We start from the raw sequence: 14,725 nt of genomic DNA, 5'->3' as shown, positions 1-14,725 counted from the left end.
GTGGAGACAAGAGCCTTTTCCAGCCTCTGAAGGAATCGGGCTGTGCTGGACAACTGGTAACTCCGCTGTGGTCTCCAGGGAAGCACGGGTAATGGGGATGTCCATGGGCACAGCCTGACCGATTGCTGACGGCAACAGCAGTGCATCATCTCACAGTCTAGAGGCGCTGGCTGAGCCACGCGCCTTCTTCTGAGGCTGTAGGGGAGGAGCCTTCGGCCCTTCTTCCCTGCTGCCCGTGGCTGCCAGCAGTGCTTGGCGCTCCTGGGCTTGTGTGTGCCTCACTCCAAACACTGCCTCCATCTTCACATGGCCTTCTTCCCTCTGTGTCTCCTCATCTCCCTGTGTTCAAATTTCCTTCTTCCTATAAGGACGCACATCATTGGATTTAGGGCCGCACTAAATCCCATAGGACTTACTTCATCATAACTTGATTATATCTGCAAAGATCCTATTTTCAAAAAAGACATTCACAGGTATGCGGGATTAGGACTCCAACCAGTCTTTTTGGGGAACACAGTTCTACCTCCTGCGGAGGGTGAGGAGGACTTTACAGATGGGGTCACGCCAGGCACTGTGGTCAGGAGTGCCAGCAACAGCCCTCAGAACGCCGGGGCTTCACCTCTGCCCAGAGCCCAGCCCATCTCCCGGCACTCAGCCCGTGACGCTGCTGTCATTGGCCTGCCAGGTTGAGGTTGTGGCCTGCCCTCTTCTCCTCTCTTGTGCCCCCATTGAATGCCTTAGGGCTCCGCTCAACTATCACCCACTTGGCAGAGCCTTCCCTGACCCTTCTCCCAAGAAGTCCTCGGTCCTTCCTCTGGGCTGCCAGAGGTGCCCGTTCAACTTCAACTATCGCACATGGCGCATTATCAGCTTCCTCGTTTGTGTTCCCTTGAGCTCCCCTAGGCCTGGGATAGGTTCTTATTCTCATGTTATTCTCCGTCCGATGTACTGCTGCATGGCGGGCTTTCTGCATCTGTCGAGTGAGAGAGAGCCAAGGGTGGATGGATGTCAAGTGTTGCCTGAACAGAGAGGTCTTCCCTGACCCCTCCACCCCTGCCTCTCTCATCCCCTTGCCCTGTTGTGTTTTGCTCCATAGCAAAACATAGTTCTTTATCATATGATATACTTTGTTGCCTCTCTCCTTTCACTAGAAAGTGTGCTCTGTAAGAACAAGCATATTGCCTTTCTATTTCAGTATTGTATCCATAGTGCCTGAAACAACAATATTTATGAGATTGCAGGTGCATGGAAGGATGGGGGGATGGAGGCATGGATGGGTGGGTGGCTGGGAGCCTGTTGTCTAGGGAAGGCGTATCCTCCTATCACAGTGTCAGCTGGTCACAGAGCCGCCCGGCACACATGCTTTCTGCTCACTGTTTGTTTTGCCCTCCCTCCCCAACCCCTCACCCCCAGATTCAAGAATTATTATGTTTTTATGGCTGTCATCACGTGGCAAGGCCCTTGCACTCCCAGCTAGGATTAATAACTGTCTGAGGCTCATGTTCTGGGGCCAGAGCTCTGCTGGGCCTGCCCTTAATCCCTCGGAAATACCCACCACACTGGGTTGTGAGATACCAGCCTCAGCCTGCCCTGGAATGGGCTGATTTTACATAACATGTTTTTGCAACCAGCAATAACATGCCGCCCCTCAGTGTCATGTCTTCCACAAGCACTGACCTCGGGACAGGAGCGTGTGTGCGCGTGTGTGTTCCACGTGTACTCTGCCGGCACTGCGTGTGGAAGGAGTATTAGCTTCCCTCCCTCCCTGGAGAGGCTTGGTTTATATAATCTACTTGTCTCTCAGGCCCATTTAGTTACCGGAAGTGGTCAGATGTTAGACAGACGGGGAACTGCAGCCAGGTCTCAGAGCTCAGGGGAGAATGGTTCTCATGCAGAGAGGTTGGGGAAAAGCAGGCAGGGCCTGGTAGTTCCTGTGTGCCACAGAGGCACATCCGACTCAGGTAGACCAGACACACAGAAAGCCAGCTGGGAACCCCAAGGGCTGGTTCTCTCTGTGGGGAGTGCAGGGGGTGGAGGGGATACTCATACCTGGACTGATGTTTACATGGGGCCCTTTCAAAACACATAGTAGGAGGATTTGTTGAGCAAAGAATTAAAGCAAAGACCACTGTATGTGCTTTTAAAGGATACATTTCCCATTTACCACTCAAGGGATCTATCCTTTCTAAAAAGCAAGGAGGGGGTCTTTGGTCTAAAGTCAGAATATTATCTCCCCTGACCAGGCCACCAGAAGCAACAACTTATACTTTTTCCAGGTTTCAGGAACATATTGGACTGGACCTTCCTGTCATTGGGTGCCACTTGTCTTGGACATGCCACCTTTTCCAGCCCTATCTTAACAGATAATGTTTTAGGGCAGCTGTTTCCTTGAGATTAAATGGTGGGGGCCACTTTTCATTTGGATTGATCTTCTCTTCTCCTCTTCCTTCTTTTCCTTGTCCTCCTCTTCTTCTTTCCCTTCTCCTCCTCTTCCTCATTCTCCTTTTTTTCTTCCTCTGAACACATGCCATTCCCTCTACCTGGAATATACTGCCCCCAGATATTTTTCACCTTTTTAATTGAGATATAATTTACATGCCATGATCCTCACCCTTTCACAGTATACAACTTTAGTGGTTTTTAGTGTATTCACGAAGTTGTGCAACCATCACTACTATCTAATTCTGGAACGTTGTTATCACCCCAAAAGAAATGCAGCATCCATTAGCAGTCATTCTTCATTCTCCCTCTTGCCAGTCCCTGGCAACCACTAATCTACTTTCCATCTCTGCAGATATGCCTGTTCTGGACGTTTCTTAAAAACCGAAATCATATACTCTGTGGTCCTTTGTAACTAGCTTCTTTCCCTGAACTGAAGTTTTCAAGGTTCATTCATGTTGTAGTGTGGCTCAGAACCTCCTTCCCCTTTATGGCCATGTAATATTCCATTGAATAGATGTACCACAATTTATCCAGTCATCAGTGGACACGCACTAGGTTGTTGCCATGTTTTCACTCTTATGAACAGTGCTGCCAAGACCACTCACATGTCACCTTACCTCTCACCAGTGACTTTAAAGAAGCTCTGCCAACCTGCGTGAGCTGCACATCTGGTGACAGGTGTATGGCTTAGTACAGACTTTCTCCTTTCTTCTGCTGGCCTCACACTTGCCCCCTGTTAACGCCTAAGTGTTCTTGTTTTGGAAGGAGTGTAGGCAGTACCCTGAGTTGTATGTGTCTCTTGGTACCAGATACCATCTTGAGTTTGAAAAGCAAGGTGGCTGATTTTGAGGGGTTCTCAATGGAGATTGTGTCAACACAGTTCCCAGTGCCAGAAGTTCTACGTAAAAGGCCCCAGGGAAGGCAGCAAGGTTCATTCATTTATTCACCTAGATGCCACATTGAGGCTGAGGCTCCACGTGGCCTTATAGGTAGGACCAGCCCTCTATAGCCCTGCTGGATTTTTCCTGGAGAGGGAGGACCTCAGAGGGTGCAAGGCTTTGTTCTGTCACCTCTGTCACTTTGTTCCACTGATTTTTTGCCTCGCTGTAGTCTGCCAGCCTCAGGCCAAAAAGAGCGTAAAACCGAGCCTCCCTCAGCACACCACCCTGGACCACCAGGCACTGTGCAGATTCTCTCTTCCTTCCATGGCCTGAGCTTCCTATGCCCTCCCTCCCTGCAAATCACCTCCTGCTGGACTCTTTTCCAAGGCTGGGGGCTCCATGAGGGCAGGTGCCTGTGCTGCCTTGTTTGTCCTGGCACACTCAGCCCTGAGCAGAGTGTCAGGATCACAGGAAAGATAACGATGATGATGATGATGACAATGATGATGATGATGGCATCGATGACAGTGATAATGACAATGAGGCTTACTATGTATCAGGCATTATCCTATGTTCTTTACATGTTTCTGAACTCGTTTAATCCTCACAAGGATTCTAGCAGCCTGATGCTATTATCTCCGTTTCACAGATATGGAAACTGAGGCACATAGAGGTTAGGTCATCTACTCAAAGTCACACAGTCATCAAGAGGAAGAGCCAGGATCTGACATTCACAGTCTAACTCTAGAGCACAGGCCTCTAACCACTGTCATGGTTTATACACATATAGTACACATATGGTTTATACGCATATACTACACATATGGTTTATACGCATATACTACATGTATGTGAGTTGTTCTGGGACGGATGGATGGATGGGTAGACACAGGGGACGTATCAGTGGCTTCATGAGAAGGCCTGAGTCGCCAGGTGTGCCCCATTGAGTCACACTGAGTCTTGGGACAGGGTTAGCTACCCATGGCTGCTGCCTGTGTGCAGGTAAGGAGGCCAGGAGGTGGATTAGAGCCCAGGGTTGGAGGCCCAGACCGAGGAGGCTGGCACCCCCTAGGCTTGTGTTACACCAGGGGCTACGGCCAGTTCCCTCTGCCCGGCCTCAGAGCGGAGATCCTAGTCCCCGCCGCCGGAGTGGGGAGCCTCGGCTTCCTGTCCATTGTCTCCTTGGGGCACACCCAGTGTGTTCCTGAAGTGACCTGGAGAGGCAGGGAGGGAGGGAAGGAGGGAAGGGGGCCAGCCCAGAGCCTAGTCAGGGTGGGAGAGGGGAAACGAGAGGGGAAGACTTGGTGTTTTTCCTTATTTGTGTTTTGTATTAAAGAAAACAAATAATATCCTTTGAGAAAACCATTAAACAAAGCACATCCTAAGGCCCCAGAGGCCCATTGTGGCTGCCTGGAGCCCGGAATTCATTCATGCTTTCTTGGCTAGATTGTTGGAGGCAAGAGAGACAGGGGTGAGAGGAAAGGATTGTTATTAAAATATATTTTGAAATGTGTCGCTCCCTCCCTGCACTCAATCCAGTCCAGGTCAAGTGGTCATAACTCCAAGGTCCCTGTGTCCTCCTGAGTCTGTTGTTCTCCCTTTACCTCTCTGGGAAGCTCACCAAAACTGGCCAGTCCCAGCACAGCCAGGGCGGTCAGTTTCAACCACGAGCTTGGGGGCTGAGCCCTGTGAAGGCAAAACAGTGAGACCCTCCTTTATGGAGCCTGAATCCAGAGGGCTGCATGTGCCCCACCACAGGGTGCAACCCACAGGACTGCAATCTCTAAGTCGCTGTGTGGCCACTCTGGGCCTCGGGCTTCCTGCCTGTAAGGTGGGGAGTGGGCAAAAATGGACCCCCTCTGACCGCTGTCCAGCAGCCTGGACCCTGTGGCTTCCCCTCATCCAGCGCATGCACAGGTCCCTGCAGGTGGGTAGGGCTCACCCTCAGGCTGCGGACTCTGCATCCATGCTTGTACCCAGGTGTCCCAGGTCCAAGCCAGTCCACTCTCTCCCACTTGATTCCAAGTCTAGGTACCCCCTACTCCACCCCAGGCTGCTCATAATGGAATGGTAGTGCATGATGGTGTTCTCTGCCATGTCCACACTAGAACACACTTTTCTGTTGGAGGAGGAATGGGAAAAGGTGGGAAGAGCAGAGCTGGCCATCAACCCAGGTTGTGCAAATAGCTCTGCCTGTGATTCTACATTTGCAGGATCGGCCCTGGGTTGCAAGTCGAGGGCCTCTCTCCAACCTTGATGTAGATGTATAAATAGTTGCTGTCATGGTGACAGTACACAAAAGACTGTCCTTAGAATTTCCCCCAGTTCCTCCTTTAAAGTTGAAAAAGAAGCCTGGGCAACAAAGTGAGACCCCATCTCTACAAAAATGAAAAAATGAGCTACGTGTGGTGATGCATGCCTATGATACTGGCTACATGGGAGTCTGAGGCAGGAGAATTGCTTGAGCTCAGGAGCTCAAGTCTGCAGTGTTTGCACCACAGCGCTCCAGCATGGGTGACACAGCAAGACCCTGTCTCTAATAATAATAATAATAGTATAATGTTGAAAAAGTAATTTAGCTATTTCCATGTTTTCCTAAATACTCCCTAGACAATATAGGGAAAGAAGATCTTGAGTAAAAATTTCACTGGGGGTGCCTAGACTAGGTTTAGGAGACAAATTTCCTCTTCACAGGGCTTAGGGTTTTCAGATTTTACCTCCTTGGTCCTCTAGCAGCCCAGAGAAGAAGGTTAACGTTCCCATTTTGTTATGGAACTTGTGCTTAGAGAAGTAACTTGCCCTGGGATGCACAGCCAGTGAGCTGCAGAACCTGGCCCCAGCTCTGCTGTTCATTCTCTGCAAAACCTTGAACCAGCTTGTTCATCTTTCCAGATTTGAATGTCTCATCTGTAATTCAAGGACCTGGACATATTGGATTCTAAGGTCCTCATTGTCCCTACTGTTCTTTGATTCTATAATTCCAGCATCATTGCCTGGTAGGAAGTTCATTGACTACTGTTTTTCCTTTTTCAGTCTGGATTTGGTAGTCAGAATCTAGTCTCTCCAAACTCTTGATGTCTTTCTGTCTTAGATGCTGGTGTACTTAGTGCAGTCCCAGAGGTGCTTTGCTCTCTTTCAGGAGTTACTAATGATCCCCTTCCTCCCCGCATGACACAGGGCTACCATCCGATGCCCCATGAAGTGGAGATCGCACACACCAAGAAGCTGTTCCGCAGGAGGAGAAATGATCGAAGGTAGGAGAGACTTCGTCATGAGCTTTGGGTTTTCCTTTCCTGCTTCTGCCATCTGTAGCAACATCAGCTTTGGCCTGCATGTTGCTTTTCCCAGTTACCAGCTGGTCCTGATGAGACGGGGTTGGTGGCACCGTGGGTTGGTTACTGGTTGGGGATTCCCCCATGGACAGAGTGGCAGCTCCACTTCTCTCGTTGGCCTAGGGGTTGGCTTCCTTCAGGCGTTTGAGCGAGAGCCCACCATCACCACTGCCTCTTCCTGGGGGTCAGGCAGTGCCCAGGCTTTGCAGTTCAGGAGGAAAAATGCTCTTTCCACTGACCTCAAAGCAACAATAGTGGTCCTCAAAAAATAGGACTAGCTGGCTGTGTGTTTTGAGACATGGCCTCCAGGAGGCTCCTGGAGCTCACAAGTACAAGAGTATCTGTTTTCCTCCTCCCTGGTCACTGGGAGTTGTCCCTCATGTGTGCTGGCTCTGCTGTCACAGGCAACACAGAGATCAGCAATGGCACGTGCTACTGCTCCCAAATTCCTGGGGGAACCCACTTAAACTAAGGCAGAAACTGGGATCTCCTGTGGAGCTCAGAGTCCTGGGTAACAATGGGGCCAGGAAAGGGGCAATGGGGTAGCCCTGGATAGGAACATGCAGCTGAAATTGAGCATCCTGAGAATGTGTGCGTTTATTTTCAAAAAGGCTTTCTTATAAGGGGAGAGCTTCAAGATATATTTTAAGTGAAAAAATTCAGGTGCAGAGCAATGTTTCTTATGTGTGGCCATTTATGCAAAAGGGGGAGTTAGAGTATATTTTTTGCTTGAACATGCATAAATTATTTCTGGATGGAAATACCAAAAAAAGAATGAACAAAAAGGCTTATGCCTGAGGAATTAAAATGAGGTGTTCCTCTACAGGGAATGTATTCTTAGATAAAGATGACAGCTTTTGGTTCTACCTTTAATGAACAGAGAATGTTCTCCAAGGGCCAAGAAACAGCCGGTGGACATGCCTTGCTTAGAACCCTAGGATTGCCTGTACTCAGGCTGGCTGGCCACCTCCTTAGGCTGAGACCGGGGTCTCTGATCCTTCCCTACACATGCACGCCCTGAGTAGGGATTATTAGGTGGTGACTGCAACTCTCGGGGTAGATGTAGGCCTGGGTACCCAGACTGCCTTGTCATCCACTGATGGGTTAAGTGGATCTGAACACATTCACAGAGGATGGCAAAAGTATAAGTATCTTGGGAAGAAGGCAGGGTCCTGGCTTAGAAATCAGAACCACCAGACACTTTCTGTAGAAGCACCAGGCATCAAAAAGGAACACTGAACAGGGAGAGGTGGACCCAGTCCTGTTCCTGCCTTGACCAGAGTACAGTTTATTGCATCGTGTGTGCTGCCTTTTTGCCGTGCAGCATCACGGAGGCAAATTCCTGGTTTCTGGGTTCCTGGTAGAGGGAAGAAGGAGGCAGCACCCCTCAAGAAGGAATAGGGTTCACAGGGGCCTTGGAGATGTCAGGGAGAGCAAAGGCTTTATGTCCTCTGCCCCTGACTCTGTAGCCTCTGATGGCAGGCAGGACCCAGAGTGTGTGTCTGGGAGGTGTGGAGAGTCCCCGAGCTTCCTGATGAGAAGTCACCCTCTGCCCCACCTCTCCACACCCAGGCAGTGGCAGGCTGCCGCCCGGCATCCAAGTCAGCCTGCATGTCCATTTCTGGGCCAGGTCACCTCCCTCAGCAGGAAGACCCGGGACAGTGGCAGGCCTCCGGAAAGCAGCAGTGTGACCCAGGGATGTAGGAAGAGGAGCGTGGCATGCAACGGCTGGGAAGCCGAGCTTCCGCTGAGCCGCGCTCACATTCACCAATGCCCGGGTTAGGTCAGCACACCTCCCAAAGGATGTGGACGGGCCAGGGTCCAAAGTGAGGCAATAAAGATGATTAAAGGGGTGGAAAGTATGTCCTGTGAGGAGTGCTGGAGGGCCGGGGCCAGGGAAGAGGAGGCCGGAGGGAAGGAACATCGTGCCGTGAAACTCATGAAAGATTTATATGGAGACATGAGAGGCTGCTGCCTCCATGTCCACAGGGACCCAGACTAGAGGAAGTCAGCTTGGATGGAAGAACAGAGTTTTCAGTTGGACCAAAGACAGGCTGATGGAGCAAACATCTTGACCGTTTGGGGCAAGACTATGCAAGTCAGAGCAGCAGCCATGCCTGAACACGGAGCATGTGCTGGCCGGGGCACCCCATTCAAATTCCCCTTCTGGATGCAGTAGAATCCATTACTCACTCACAGCCTGGAGCTCTCCTGGAGTCCCCAGGTGATGGGGACTTTCAGAAGAGCAGGCAGCCATATAATTTAAGGATGTTTTTGTCTACAAGCAGGGATCTCCTGAGTCCATTTTGGGAAATCATGGGATTCTGACATTCAAAGAGCAGCTGCAGAATATTATCAGGTTGACCCCTAACCTTCCCAGCTAATGACCCATAGTAGTAGCCTTGCTAAGTGTCAAACCTACATATTTGACCTTGGAAGTCCATACTCGTGTGCAGCAGGTTCACCTTCCTAATATTCTGGGCTTAAACCACACTGGAAGGGGCTTGCATTTCCTGGGTGTGCATGGCAGCAAAGGGAGAAGTGACAAGAATCAGATTTGGTGGCCAAAGGGCACAGCCAGCATCTGTGCCATGCCTCTGATCTCCCCCCGACACATGAAAGAAAGGGACCAGCTATATCCCCCTGGTGGCTCGGTGGCTCTCCTTGGAATGGAGAGGAGTCTGTGGCTTTCCATCTTCCTGCAAAGTGGCTGGAGTTGGTGTCCGACAGCTGCAAACTCCAGGCAGCCTGGGCATGTTGCTGAAGCTAGGAGTGTGCAATTTCCCACAGCCTGGAGCAGGATTTTCAGACTGGGACCTAGAATCCTAGTCTTCATCGAAGTCTGTGTCCTTTCCCAGTTCCAGCTGTACTCTCAGGCGTGTTATGTGCCTTGCTGTTTTTATTTTCCACTTGTTTGAGTCTGAGGCTGTTAGCAAGCTGAATAATATAGCAGTTTAGGGACATGCCCTGGAATTAGGAGCTGGATGGAAATCCCACCTCCTCTACTCACTCACGCTATGATCTTGCCAATTATGTCACTTCTTGAAAGCTCTGTCCCTTCTTCTATGAAATGGGTTCACTAGTCAGGGAGCTGAAAGGACCTAATTCTTATAAAACACCTAGAAACATGGTCTTAGTGCTGGCCCACTCTACAGGTCAGAGGGGGTCCTAGGTGCTCAGGAAGGCTTTCAAGGTAAGTGTGGAGCACAGGTGTCTGCAGTGAGTGGGGAACTTTTGTCCTGTGATCATGGCAGCAAACCCAGAAAGCTTTGCCCTGCATTTCCTCCAGGGGCAGGCCGCCAGGATCAGTTGTTCCTTCCCCTGGATCCACTTTTAAAGCCCTACCCACACTGTCAGAGGGGGCAGAGCCTGGGCTGGCAGGGAAAGAGGCCCCTTCAGAGTGGCCACCTGCGGACTCTGCTCCTGATGCCGTGGGCTGCGTCTAGCGAGTTGTGCCTGTCTTTTTTCCATTTTGCAAAAAAAAAAAATTAAGCTCATGGACAGTTCAAAGGTTTCCTCCTTAAGAATGTTCTTGACATTTGAACAACTAGTAACCCCTTGTTTGTTTTTGGAAGCTAAGAAAAGACATTTGCTGATTTCAGACAAAATTATGCCTTTTGTGACACAAATGTGCTAAATGAGTGTTCCATGCGTTCCTCAAAGAGCAGCATGCCTTCTGATGCTCTGGCCCCACACAAGTTGGAGGCCTGTTGCTTGGAATGGGGCCTGCTAAGGTTCGTCTCCCTCCCCTCAAAGCTTTCTGCCCAGAGCACACAGACCAGAAGAGCAAACTCCCTAGAGGGCCAGAGACCTGGCACACTGCCCGAGTTGACCCTGAGTGAGGTCCCTCACCACTGGGGAGGATATTTTCTCTCCCCACCACACCCTGGCTGCGTTTAAGAAATGAACACATTAAGGCAATGAATGGATGTTGTAGCCTGAGCTCCCTGGGAAGCAGGCTCTGGGACAGTGATTATCAGCAGCCGCTTTTAAAGGAATGCCCTTGGTATCAATACTGGTAGAAGATCAAAAGAAGAAGCGGTATCGGCAGAGAGAAGTTGGGCTGCAGTGCAGTCTTAGAGAGTTCTGAGCCTGTAGGGAAGGTTTTGAAGTTGGGGTGACTCTTTAAAAGCTGTCCCAAGATGGGGTAAGGGGGCAGGCCTTGATATCCCCATGTCTGTTGGTCATCAGGTGGGGACTGCCCGAGGAAGGGAGCATGACCTTGGGTAGGGCTGCGCTCTTTGCCCAGAGCAGTTGCCCTAGGGGCTGGCAGCTGAGGGCTGTCTGCACAGCAGTTCTAGCAGCCAGGTGGCAGTGCCCCACTCCTGAAGGGGATCTGGGCAGCATATCGCATCAGACACCTCAGTGAAGGACTGTTCAGTTCTCCTACTGGGATTGGTTGGGCTGTACCCTGTGCCATATGCTGTGCTCCCGAGAACACCGGAAGTACAGGGTGTGGCCCCTGTTCTCCAGGGCCTGAGCTGTAGCTTGCACAATGGAGCCTTGACTCCAGAAGCAACCAGAATGCTGTGCATGACTGTCAGGCATCCACGTGTTAACAGGGAGGAGGCTTAGAGAAAGCAGCCATTCTGGGAGATGCTCCAGAATGCTTCATGGAGGAGGTGGGGCTTGAACTACTAGTGAGACTTCCAGGAGGATTTGGGAGATGCAAGGGTGCTGGGATGAGAGGAGCGGCACTTGCTGCCTCTGTCCTGCGATTGACCGTGGCTCTGGCTTGGTGTCCTCTAAATGTTCCTCTGCAGCTAAGCAGGCTCTGGAGCCAGGGATTCCCCACGTCCCCAGAAGTCGCCCCCACATGGCTCCCTAGAAACAGAGCCAGGTGGGTGGTGCTTACAGCGGCCACCACCCCCAACTGAACTACATAGAAGGGAAAAGCCCTTCGAAGCCTGCAGGCTCAAGATGATCCCACCCGACTGTCAGCAACGTCAGTAGACCCTGCAGGCTCCAAAGCCCGGCCTCTTAACCATCAGCGGAGGTGGCTAATGGAGGCATTAGTGGTCCATCGCACCGTGCCTGTGCGGCCAGGGAGACAAGAGAGCCGTTCTACAAATTAATTTGTTTCATTAAGTGAGGTCTCAGAACGGTTAATTTACTCCATGTGCAAAGCAGATTGAAAGGAAGAAGAAAAGAACACCTTAGCTAGCCCAGTTAGTGTCAGATGGCTCTGCAGGACGAGAGGCAGGGGAGCGAGTCATCCACCTGGCGTGCCGAGTGGACCACATGCTGGATGTTGCAGGGTGGCCGCAGCCTACAGCAGCGTTTGCTGCGTCTGTCCTGCAATTGACTGTGACTGTGGCTTGGTGTCCTCTAAATGTAGAACCAATTAAGAATTTGGGAGCCAGGCATGGTGGCTCATGCCTGTAATCCCAGCACTTTGGTAGGCCGAGGCAGGCAGATCACCTGAGGTCGGGAGTTTGAGACCAGCCTGATCAACATGAAGAAACCCCATCTCTACTAAAAATACAAAATTAGCCGAGTGTGGTGGCGCATGCCTGTAATCCCAGCTACTCGGGAGGCTGAGGCAGGAGAAATCACTTGAACCTGGGAGGCGGAGGTTGCGGTGAGCTGAGATCACACCATTGCACTCCAGCCTGGGCAGCAAGAATGAAACTCTGTCTGGAAAAACAAAAACAAAACCCAATAAAAAGAATTTTGTCCCTCCCTTTCTTCCTCTGCCAATGTGAACCCAGACCCTAAGTGTCAGTCATCAGATTGGATTTTGCAAGCTCTCTGTAACATCATCTAAGTCACTGATAAAACCAAGCAGGACATTTGGAATTAGTGATGATGGGTATGGAACTTTGTGAATAAACTAAAAAGCACTCAGTTATATACTTTAAAGGAGTGAATTTTGTAGTGTATGAATTATATCTCAATTTAAAAAAAATTTAAAGAATAAGGCAGGTCCCACGATGAAGTGATGCAACAAGCCCCTTGAAACACCCCTTCAAACTTTTTTTTTTTTTTTTTAGCAACAGGGTCTTGCTCTGTCACCCAGGCTGGAGTACAGTAGTGCAATAACAGCTCCTTACAGCCTTGAACTCCTGGCCTCAAGCACTCCTCCTGCCTCAGCCTCCTGAGTAGCTCTAGGGACCATAGGTACCCGCCACCACACCTGGCTAATTTTATTTTCATTTATTGATTGATTGATTGGTAGCGATGGAGTCTTGCTACGTTGCCCAGACTGGTCTCAAACTCCTGGCCTCAAGAGATCCTCTCACCTCAACCTCCCAAGTAGCTGTGATTATAGACACAAGCCACCATACCCAGCTACCTCTTCAACCTTGATGTTTTCAGGGTTCCCTAAATGTGTCAGGCTAGTAACTGTTTCAAAAAAAGACATAGATTTGGTCTGGCCGTGACTTGGTCTGTGTGTACCTGTGCTAGCTATTCATGGTCACCTTTTTTCTTCCAAACCATCTGTTTGGGAATCTCTCTTGGAGAAATGATATCTATATTTTTCCAATTTTTGAAAATTAGACTGTATATACCTAGCTACAATCTCTAACACTTTTGTTGCATTAGTCAGAGTTTTCCAGAGAAACAGAACCGATAGGATATGTTGAGAGGAAGACAGAGATTTATCATGGGAATTGGCTCATGAGATTATGGAGACCAAGAAGTCCCACAGTCTGCCATCTGCTGCAAGCTAGAGAACGGGGAAAGCCAGTGGTGTAATCAACCCAAGTCCAAAGGCCGAGAAGCAGGAGCATGTGGTATGAGGTTCACAGTGTGACTGTAAGCATACCGTGTGTTACAGCATGGGCTGTCCAATGTCAGGAGAAGATGGATGTCGCCACTCAAGAAGAGGGAGTGAAGTCACCCCTCCTCTGCCTTTTGTTCTGTTTGGGCCCTTGGTGGATTGGATGGTGCCCATCCACACTGGGAGAGCGATCTTTACTGAGTCTGCTGACTCAAAACATCCTCACAGACACACCTAGAATTAATGTCTTACCAGCTAACTGGGCACCCCCTAGCCCAGTCAGGTTGACATGAAATTAACCCTTATATCTGTTCTCCAGGATTCCTCAGACACGGTAAGGGGCCATTTATGACCTCATGTAAAGATCTTTTTTACTCCAATCAATATCAATATCGCCCGATTCCCTGGGCATGAAGGTGAGCCCTCAGAGCACCCATTGCTCTCCGTGATCCCTTCCAGGCCCTCAGCATCTGACAGATGCAGCAACTGCAGTTGCCTTTTCTGGGCTGGTACCTGTTCTGTTGCGGAAGGCAGACTTGTAGTTGGAGAGGTCTACTTTCTTTTTGCCACCTCTTAATTCTATGCTGTCTGCCCCATCAGTGGCCTCACGTGTCCCTCTGCCTTCTCACTCTCAATACGAAAATATGCTTCTAGAATTGTCTTTAATATTTTTAAGCCCCACTCCTTGACACTGCTGTGGCTTCTCTATCCTAGGCTTTGATGCTTGTCCGTGACTACAGGAGGCCCCACATTCCTTTTCACATGTGAGCTTATAGGCAAGGCCTTTGGGGATACCAAGTGCCTCCCAACACTCCTCTCTTTAAGTCACAGCTGCTATCTGGAACTTGCTGCTCCTTTTAGCACCTCAGAACACTCTACCAGTCATAGAGTCCCTCATCCTACAGAAATGACCAGGTCCCCCAGATCTTGCCCACCAGGAACTGATGAGGAATTAACCTAGTCGGAGTCCTGTATCTATCCATCAGCTCATTCACATGAGTTGTTAAGTTAGCGCTTTTGGAAATGCAGTCCATCCTTATTACTCATTGATTCATATTTGCACATTCGCCTACTTGTAGAACTTATTTCTAACACAACACTCAATACTCATGGTGTTTTTGCAGTCATTCATTGACACACACACAGAGCAGTGAAAAATTTGAGTTGCTTGACCTGCAAGATCCCAGTTGAGGCCAAAGTAACACTCTGCCTCCTTGTTTCAGCTCTCATACTGTAAGCAAGCACCCTTCTCGTGGTTCTGTTTACTGCCATGTTTTTCACATTTTTGTGCTTTTCCTTGGTGAATTTGCTATTTTAAATGGCTCCTAAACATAGTACTGAAGTGC

At 49.8% G+C, this 14,725-nt stretch overlaps 1 protein-coding gene across 11 annotated transcripts in view; it reads left to right on the top strand.

The window, feature by feature from the left end:
• Positions 1-14,725, top strand: part of CTIF (cap binding complex dependent translation initiation factor) — a 331,164-nt gene that overhangs the window by 173,433 nt on the left and 143,006 nt on the right. For all 11 annotated transcript variants that reach the window (XM_007974079.3, XM_007974078.3, XM_007974077.3 and 8 more), the window contains one exon: positions 6,501-6,577. In XM_007974079.3, coding sequence (XP_007972270.2) covers positions 6,501-6,577 — 77 coding nt within the window. The remainder of the gene's footprint in view (positions 1-6,500; positions 6,578-14,725) is intronic.

Source organism: Chlorocebus sabaeus, chromosome 18 (assembly GCF_047675955.1).
Source record: "Chlorocebus sabaeus isolate Y175 chromosome 18, mChlSab1.0.hap1, whole genome shotgun sequence".
Lineage (NCBI taxonomy): Eukaryota > Metazoa > Chordata > Mammalia > Primates > Cercopithecidae > Chlorocebus > Chlorocebus sabaeus.
The sequence above is the reverse complement of the archived record's forward strand: the minus strand, read 5'-3'. Positions and strand labels throughout refer to the sequence as shown.